General features: G+C 41.2%; 1 protein-coding gene across 16 annotated transcripts in view; it reads left to right on the top strand.

Annotated features, from left to right (window-relative positions):
- The window catches only part of Sox5 (SRY-box 5), a 938,356-nt gene extending 936,064 nt beyond the window's left edge, over positions 1-2,292 (top strand). For 15 of the 16 annotated variants that reach the window (XM_029478851.1, XM_029478846.1, XM_029478843.1 and 12 more), the window contains one exon: positions 1,545-2,188. In XM_029478851.1, the coding sequence (XP_029334711.1) occupies positions 1,545-1,848 (304 nt within the window). In that variant the 3' untranslated portion in view covers positions 1,849-2,188. Of the gene's footprint in view, positions 1-1,544 lie in introns of all 16 variants that reach the window. The other variant, XM_029478841.1, reaches the window with a different exon arrangement.
- The last annotated feature ends 7,896 nt before the right edge of the window (positions 2,293-10,188 follow it).

Below are 10,188 nucleotides of genomic sequence, written 5' to 3'. Positions count from 1 at the left end.
ACACACACACACACACACACACACACACGACTCTCCTCAATCCTCTTTTCTACTCAGTTGCAGGGCAACCTTTTGAAATGAACCTGCAGCCTTCTTTCTAAGATTATTTTGTACCCTGTATGAAGCCATGAATACCTACATACTGTATAGACAGGCAGATATCTATTTGTTTAGAGGGGGAGCCACTGCAAGCTGCCTGCTCCTCTGAGGGTTTTATCCCAACTTCTCTGAAGGCAGATCCGATTCAATCCTAAGCATCGTCTTTATGCTTGCAGTTAGAACCTTAGAGGTATGCCAGATCTAGCCAGTTCTTTGCCTGGCTGGTGCTCATGACTTCCAATGTTTGACCATGATAGATTTCACCACTGGCGGCTTCGTTGAGATAACACAGCCTAACAGGGATTCCAAATGAATCACAGGTTTCTGTGGATTTGCTGAGCCACCTCTTCCCCATCATACATACACCCACACATATGAACACACAACTCCTGTGTGTATATCTCATATAGTAGAAATTAGATTTAGGACACAGCAAGTTTGTGGACAGGGGCATTCCATCTGCACTTGAACCTGCCTGGAGGATGTTCCCTCTGCTTCCCATAGAGAGTTCACACACAGTGATGTTGTGTGCTGCCTACAGTAACACTGTGGAAAACTCAAGACACGCAGGGATAAAGTCACTCATGCCTGAAACAGTGGCGTCCAGCAAATTAGGAGAGCAAACGCCATTCCAATTATAGTCAGAAGGAGGATGATGAATAACAAAAGTGGTGGTACCTGCCACACACCCTCCTTTGAAAGAGCCAGTGTGCTCTATGCAAGGTTCATGGTGGGTGGGGTCCTTTTCTGGAGTCCAGAGTAAATCTTCAAAAGACTGAGAGAAGGAAGCCCACATGAATGTCTGTGAACCCACCCTGACAGGACCAGCTAAATCAATCTCTAAGGTTCAGTACAAACCCGAGAAGGTGGAGTTTCCAGGTTAAAGGATTTAGAGAGTCCATGGAGTGGGACAATAGAAGCAGGCATAGGCGATTTCTGAGGTGGTTTGTCTGAGGCCAGCCCTGACTCGGATCCCACAAAGGGCTAACACCATTTCACATAGTAGGTGGATAACATGTTACCTTCTCATGTTTGGGGGTATCATAATGTTATTTTGAAAGTTGTAAATAGTTTAAAGATTACCCGCCATTATACTTGAACTATCTTTAGGCTCCATTGTGAGAAAAATAAAAGTCAGACTCCTCCTGGTCATAGTGAAGCCAAAATGATCTGGGAGTCAAGGTCTTGGGTAAATTTGCTTATTTCCCCCCTATGCCACATTTTCCCCTAATAATAATAAAGTAGGACTACCCCAATTATCAAATGGCAATTCTTCATGCCCCCGGATCTATGAAGCACAATACGGGCAGGTGAGATGCTAGAATCAGCACAGGATGTCACTTGAACATTTTGGCTAATTGGGCGAATGCTGGTTCGAGTGAGGCAGCACCGAGGCAGTAAAGCTGAGACCTCCCGTGCACACTCACCTTCTCTTTCTGTGACAGGCAACAAGCACAGATCCCCATCGCGACGGCCGGCGTTGTGTACCCCGGCGCCATCGCCATGGCCGGAATGCCGTCCCCTCACCTGCCCTCCGAGCACTCGAGCGTGTCCAGCAGCCCGGAGCCCGGGATGCCCGTGATCCAGAGCACTTATGGCACGAAGGGAGAGGAGCCCCACATCAAGGAAGAGATCCAGGCTGAGGACATCAACGGAGAGATTTACGAGGAGTACGATGAGGAGGAGGAGGACCCGGATGTGGATTATGGGAGTGACAGCGAAAACCACATTGCGGGACAAGCCAACTGATAAGGGCCAACAGACTGTGGTGAGCCGAGGACTTGAAGAAGCCCTGTCCGGTTCATCCTTCCCAGTGGCCAAGCACATTAACTCTCTCATACACTGACTGTTATTTTAACTGTTAGTCTTAAATAGTTGGGACATCAGCTGACAAATAGACCTCAGCCTCAAAAGGCTCGGAAAGAAAAGAAAGAAAGAAAAAATTACAAGCAAAAACGTCATCAAGAAGAAGAGATCGAAATAAGCTATGGGTTAAACAGTGCCAGTAACTCAGCTGCTACACCCCAGCACTGAAGTCTCACCCGTCAACTTTTTTTTTTTTTAATAAACTTTATGGCTGTTTGTTCTATATTAGAAATCCTCACTCAGGTACACAGTGCCAACAAGTGGCTTGTGAATGTGTTATGTTGTTCTGTGCTACAATTTTTAAAAAGAAATAAGTTTTGTTCTGTTCTGTTCTGTTTGGGGGCGGGGGGAGTGGGGAGGAAGGGTGGTTCTGGGTTTTCTCCTCTTTTCTTTTCCTTTTGGTTGTTATCTTGCACCTGACAGACAGGGGGGAAGACTGCGGTCAGTTCCCTCCACCCTCTCTATCTCTCTGCTTTAAAGATGGAGGCATGTGCGAGGGGCTGGGGGCAGAGAGGAAAACAAGAGCCTGTGTTTGCCTTCATTGCTTCTACACAACAGAGTCAACAACAGTTTTCCTTAGAGACCCCTAACCCTTGCACGCAACACCACATCTTTGAGCAAGTGCCAAATTCGTCCCGAAGCGATCACCATCTTCATTTGCTTGTCCCCTCCTTTCTTCTCGTCCCTTCTTCCTTTAGGACAGTGTTAAACCTTTAGACAGTCCCTGAAAAGAGCTGACACACCAGCAACTGGTGAGACTGCTTTTCGTTTTGTTTTGTTTGTTTTTGGTTTTCTATTTTTTTTTTCTTTTCTTTTTCTTTTTAATGGAAACTGTAGGTGCCGTTCTCAGGTGAAAAGAGAGAGAGACAGAAATTTAGAGAAAAAAAATATTTTCTGATCTTGGATTTCTGTGTGTGTGTATGTATGTATGTATGTATGTATGTGTGTAATCATGGTTCATTAGATACATTCCTATTAGGGAATAATGTCAGGCCATTGTGAGCAACACCCTCCATGTGAGAATAGAATTCCACCCCTCCTGAGCAAGTGGGCTTAGAAGCAATCTCAACCTTGACTTTGCACTTCCAGGGGCAACGGGACCAAGTGTAGAGCTCAGAAATTCTATTTTTCAATTTCTAGTATGCTCATTGTCGGGTGGACCTGGCAGCCCTGTGTCACGGGCACATGCATGGCAGGCATGGAGGTTACCAGCTTCTCTGGAGGCTCCTTCTCCCTGGACAATTTGCTTTTTCTAATGTTTGCTACTTAGTGACCCGTGTGTACGTGTGTGCGTGTGTGTTTTTCCTGTTGAAACGTTGAGCAAAGCAATCATGATTTTGACTGAATCTATTTGCCATTTTTCAGAAATACAGAATTAGCTTATGTCTCCGATGTTCCATCCTTTCTTGACGAGGAAACATAATTGATGGTTTTATAAGATTTTCTTTTCGTCTCTCCATGCAAAGAGGTTAGAGACTGTTTGCATTTCACAAGTGTGGGCCATGTGTATTTGATACCCCAAGGACCAGGATTTGGTTAAACTTCACTGCAGCACCACAAAGTGGAGCCTAGATGCACACAGAGACCCCTTAACCAGTATAATGGTCCTTCACTGTAATTTGAGCTTGCTAGAGATCAATTGCTGGTGCTGGCAGAGTGCAGGCTCAGAGCAATAAGCAAGTATGAGTGGACCAATGACTCCAATCGCCAACCAAAAGGTCAAAGCAGTGGTAGGCAGACAACTGCAGCCACTTCGGGACCCTCCCAACTGTGTTTAAATAGAGAGAGCACCTCAGCCAGAGGCGTAGTCGTGTTCCTGTGTTCCAGTCCTTTCTCATGTTGCCAAATGCCACCCTCAAGTTTGATTTCCATACATAAGTAAAAGAGGAGGAAGAGGAGGAGGAGGAAGAGGAGGAGGAGGAGAAGGAGGGAAACAAAACTCCTTTCTGTTTTTTTCTCTCTCAGAAGGTCTTGCTTTGAGGTTTTGCTTGGAGGAGCCCATCACACCTGCATGTCAGAGGTTTTTCTGTTCATGGGATTTTGTTTTTGTTTTTGTTTTTGTTTTCTTCTAATGACTGTATTTTCATTTGAATTGCCTCTTTTTGCTAGTGTAAAATTATGATTAAATAATAATAATAATAATAGTAATAATAATAATAATAACAGTCAGCTGTTCCCAGATTAGTAAATTATGTATAATTTATTTTATTTCTCCCTATTTTATTCTGCTTTGGATTTGGAAGCTGTTAGGTATTTAAAACTAATTTCTATTTCTAGCTCATACACACATACACACATAGACACATGTCTGTATGTGTGTGTACACACAAATACTTGCTTCTCCACTCATAACTTCCTCTGTGTTAACAGTTTTAGCCCCGGTAGCATTGGTTCTGGTATTTAATATGAAGGGGTGAATTAGGAGGAATGTCATGTTCAATCTTAATTAACTTATGCTCTTTCCTCTCATCTTAGTTATTTAATTACCAATTATCTAGAGCCATTTTTTTGTTTTTGTTTGTTTTGTTTCGAAGCACTCTGAATAAGAAAAAAAAAAGACACTTGTTTTTATACCATTATAACGCGTACAATGTGAAAACAGATTTATTAAAAAAAAAGTTTCTCTGTGTCTTAACCAATTTCTCCCGACTGATGTGGGTTCTCCACTCTCATGTGCTGGGTCCCTGTCTCCCAGCACATTCGAGACAAGCTTGGTTTTCATTTCCTGACCTTGGGCAACAAGAATACTTTGTTTTAGCTCCAGGTAGAGGCTGCTGACAGCATCCAAGGCTGAAACAGCAGTGAGTCAGAGCAAACTCTCTCTCTCTGGTTTGCTTTTGATTTATTTGAGGGGAAACTGCAACTGTCCATGGTAACCTGTAGCTGCTGAAACTCTCCAGTTTAGTTGAGTTTATGTTCATAACTGAACTGTGCCCAGACAAAAACCACAAAGCAAGCCCATAGTGACATGCCATTCTCTGTCTGGACGTTTTCTTCAGCACATGTTAGCTTTGCTTTGCCCAAGAGTTTTCCCTAGGGGACAACAAAAGCAAAGGTAATTCTACTCATGGCTAAAGTACACATAGGTCACTTGGGGGAAAGCTGCTTTAAATAGCAACTTAACGATAACAACATAATGCCTTTGGTCCATTGGTTGGGTGATAGTTTTTGTAAAGGATCTTATAGCTTTACATTCTTTCTGTGGCACACAGAGGCCAACTAAGATATGGCAGAGGATATAAAATAAAATGGAAAGATGAAAGTTAGCAGACAACAGCCCTCCCCCCTTCCCTCTCCTCAGCTTATAGGTTTAAGTCATGCCCATCTGTCTTTCTGCCCCTTCCCCCATCTTCCCTTTCACACACATTTATACCAAAACTGGAGTAATATTGCTAATTTCTTCATTTTACATTTGTTATGGGAACCTCTAAAGCTAGTCACATTTGATATAAATCTAAGAAAAATATTCAGAGAAGAAAATGGGTTAAAGCCCTTTGTAAGTCAATGATAATTTGGCTAGTTATTACAAACAGGAGACAATCACACACACTTCGGTGTAATTCTACTCAAATTAGTCAAGTCAACTCTGAAAGTTCATTTGCTTCTAGCTAAGAACTACCTTTGTGTAAAACCCCTCCCAGTGAACATACATATCATGGTTGGAACCAAATCTTCTCATGGGGTATGAATATTAAAACATCAAGTGTTCTATGATGAAGCCACTTCATATATTTGATTTCTAAAGTACAATCTACCTGAGTTTGCTTGAAGGAGATTATCTTTCCTGTTCCGCGGTGTGCTTTCAGACATTTCCATAATGCAGAAGCTGACAGTGTCCTCAGAAGCATCCCTTCTGTCTCACGTCAAAACACAAGGAATAAACTATACCATCCTTACTCTAAAGGGTAAACTATTGAACTGTAATAACTGTATATTTACAAACAGGTTTATAAAAATATTTGTCTATCAAATTAATAGTGAAATAAAACTTTATGAGGTTTGCAAGGAAGAAATACGAAAGCTACTTAAAGTGGCTGATCTATCTCATTGCCTCTTAGGGCAGAGACATTTCTGTAGCCAGGTTGACACAGTATTTAATTTTGCAGTCCCACAGGTTGAAGATGACATGCTGATGGGTCCCTGTCCTCCCCGAGTGTCTGTCACTGGCCCACTAAAGGCAGTATTTATTCAGCTCCCCTGGCTCTAAAGCACTTAGTCCTCCTAACAGTGCGGATTTCACAAATGAAAAAGTTTTGTTTGTTTTTTTGTTTTATTTGTTTTTTACTGATTTAAAAAAATAGAAAAAAGAGACAATCAATGCCTGGAGCTTAAAACAAAGTCTGTGCAAACTACCATCTCACTTGAAATTTAATAAAATAAGAAATTGTGTAAATATAACATAGAGTTATAGATTTCTATTTTGTTCATAACATAGTGTAATATAAGTTGTATATTTTCATGTTTTTGGGTTTTATGTTATCATTCATGCCACAATAAGAATAAAACAGGAGTTTGTGTACTCTTGGGAAAAAAGAAAAAGAAAAAAAAAAAAGATGTGGGTCCCCGCCAGCCTGTTTTTTGCTTTTCTGTTCTTGTTTTCAGTTTGTTTTGTTTGTTTGGCCTTCCCCCTTTCAGTATTACTGCCGTGCAAGGCACCAATAAAACAGCAAATGTGTTCTTTATCTATTACACCGTGTTGCTCTGCGCGATTTGTTTATGAAAGGGTACCTTCATTTATGACAAGACAAAGAGGTGTTCAGAGCTCTCCTCCTCCTCAGTAAACATCGCGACACTAAAAACAATGAGAAACATGGACATTCCTAGGACAAGAATCCACCACCAAGTCCCCTCCTGGGTCACTGCATCTGAGATGGCAGTTTCCATATCCCCTAGAGCACGTCAGTGTGTGAAGGCTGTGATTCTTACACCCCATAGGCTCAGTCTACCCCAGTGTGTGGGTAGAAATGTCCTAATGGCAACTCAAAAATAAAACACTGAGAAGCACAAACCACTTTCCCTCCCTGTGCTGTTTGACGTGCGGCCACTTCTGCATGGCTTAGAACACACCTTTCCCTCTGGAATCCATTCTCCGGTTTTGAAGCTGTTGCTAAAAACAAGTCTTTTTCGTTGTTCCAAGGGCCATTTCTGCTTCCAACGTTGTGAGTTCCCTTCTCCTTTATTCCTAGGGCTGAGTTATTGCTTCGTTTGGAGGTTTTGTTTGTTTGTAAGCAGTGTTTGCTAACTGAGACAAAACCTACTGTGAATGCTTGTAAAACATACATGGAGGTCCAGCAGGTGCTGCTCTGTCATTTGTCAATAACAGGAATATACTACATAGGCTGACACATGGAACCGAGAGCTAGTAAAAGAGCTGAGTCCCGGGCCCAGTCCATAATATCACCAATCAAAATCTAGGGACATTAAGCAAGCTGCTGCTCTGACTGAGAGCAAACACTTTCCTAAATGCCGATATCCCCAGACCACCTATTTGGTTTCCTAGGCAGGGCTGCCTTCCTCTCCCTGCAAGGACGTCTGATTGGCCTGTGTTAGTCGGTAGTTTTTTTCTACAATGCTCCCATACAACCTTACACCTCTGTAGAATCCTTGACACATCAGAGACCATTCTATCTCTCTTTCCATGAATGGCTGACAGGACACTGGAGCCATCTCTATAGCAATAACCATTCTCTAGGCATCTAATTTAGCCAGGCAGTAGGCTTCAGAGAGTTCAGGCATGTGAGGCACTGAAAACATCATAGAAATGCATGAGGCTTGCAAAACAAATCAATGTCATTCAGAAAAGAAATATACATTGCAGGAATTGGGAAGTAGACATTCTGTTGGGACAAGCTGAACATCTAGGACTGTGTTGGGACTCACCCTCCGAATATCAGGGAGCACCTTTGCAACCTACAGCATTTCAATTGAGACATTCCCCTGCCCCAGGCCATGTTCTTCCTGGGCTAGGATACATGAGAGACTCTCTCCCCTTACTGCAACCTCAGAAGAGTCTCAGCCACTGGAGGAGAAGATTCCCATTTCTGTAATGTCAACACTCCCAGTCTGCCACTTCCATTATTAAGACATTCACTTTTTGTTCTAAAGATGCAGTTATTGTTGCCAAATGTACACTTCTAAATGTCCTTTCTATAACTTCCCCAACGTCACTGAAACTTTCTACGGCAATAGCAGCAAAGGCACGCAGGAAGTCATCCCATATCTGAGTTCAAGATGAATTGTTTATGGGGAAAAAATCCAATTTTGAAGTTTATAAAGCAATCTAAACACTATTAGAGACGGCCTGTCTTATAAGCACTGTAATTATTATGCAAAGCATATGCAACAGTATTGCTGGGAGTTCTGTAAAATAGTTACATTTTTTTAAAGCAGGGTAACATCTGTCCTACAATGTGTTACTCTACCAATTTGCTTATAAAGCTGTTTTTGCCACAAAGAATGAGCTAATTCAGCTCTGATCACAATGTGTCATCATTTGTTCAGTCAGGCCCAAAGTTTGACACACTCCCCACCCCCCACTAATATCTACACATGCAAACACTCATGACCTGCAATGGTCCATTCCTGCTATTCAACATACAACCAAGAGAATATAACTTCTGGCATCATCATAATCAGCATGCTTTCTAGTTAAAGAAAAACATGATACACTAAGCTATCAGAAAAAAAAATTGTAGGAATTAATCAGCCCAAAAACACACCTATTTTGTGTGAACATTGACTGTTCATTTATTAAAGTTCAAATTCAGGAAAGCAATTCTTATCACACAGAAACCGTAAAATATATTTGAAATAAAGTCTTTGTTTACTAAAATTCATATTTTAATAAATATACATAATACATGCACACTGTTCTCTTAAGAGGGCAGATTGTGGGGTGGCATGGGTGTGCAGAACAGATTTGGAAAGTCCCTAACAGTTAAGATAAGCTAGAGAAGTTGCTGAGAATGACCCTGTCAGTGAGCATCTCGCGTTGTCTCAAACCAACAGTGACCAGCACACAATACAGTTTGATGAACTCATCTAAAATGTACTAGTAGATGCCAAATGTCAAACAGCAATTTTCCTTTTTTTTTTTTTTTTTTTTTTTTTTTAGTTTAGAAATGATCCTACAAGTGGCCCTTTCCCCTACTGGGTCAGCATATAGGACTGGGATTAATCATTTGGGGTCTCATGAAGAGGTATTTACTGACATTTGAAATATACAATTTGGGGTATTGTTTGTTTAGCCACAAACAGTACAGATATTTGGAGGGAAAATTTAGGTTCTTAGGAATCATCAATTTCCTCTTAGCACACCAAGCACACAAATCTATAAGCTTTTATAGCTGACAAAGACATCCTACACTCTTATTTATTAAATTTTGTCATACAAAAAAACAAAACAAAACAAAACAAAACATTAAAAGTTCCCTTAAATTTGCAGACACTTCAAGAGTTTTTATGTTGCAAACTGAAAAAAAAACCTTTGACAGCTTTTATACATCTTCAGGGTAATTTCTAACATAACACAAAAAGGTGGAGATTATAGCATGGAAATGTATGTAGACCTACGTCTAAATCACAATCTAAGTCCATGAAAATGAATGCTAAGCAAAAAGAGAATTTAAAGAGGGTTGTATGGATCCTCTTGTCCTTTTTTTAAGGCTTCAATGCTTATCAACTATGCATGACTGGCAGTAACCTGCTCTATATGTCTGGAATGAAAGCTAAACTCTTGCCAAAGGTCCTGAGCCATTGGCACCTCAGTCATCAGATGAGGCAAATGTTCTCCCTCTTCCCACTTCCTGCTGCTATGGTAACCCTAACCCCTCACTTTAGGAATGTCAAGGCCACAGGGACTTGACTCATGCCAGTTTTCAGCTCAGTTTCTCAACCTTCACAAAGTCCAGCCCTCCCTAGGGAACGACTGTACCTTAGTCAGGGCACCAAGAAACCCCTCAGGCCCACAGGCCCAACTCACCTAGAGAGTTCGCACTGAGACTACTCTACCACTTGGTCCTAGGTTTTATCAAGTTTTTATTTAAAAGTAACCATCACAAACTCCTCTCCATTTTCAGAATTTGGTCTGATTTAAAGATACAAGAACAGTAATGCCTGCATACTTTGCAAGAGGTAAAGAAATATACAGAGGAAATATTAAAAACAGTAAAATAGCATATGCATATAATGTTATATAAATATATATGCACTCATATTTGTATA

Source organism: Mus caroli, chromosome 6 (assembly GCF_900094665.2).
Source record: "Mus caroli chromosome 6, CAROLI_EIJ_v1.1, whole genome shotgun sequence".
Taxonomy (NCBI): domain Eukaryota; kingdom Metazoa; phylum Chordata; class Mammalia; order Rodentia; family Muridae; genus Mus; species Mus caroli.
Note: the sequence above shows the minus strand (reverse complement) of the source record. Positions and strands in the feature narration are given on the sequence as shown.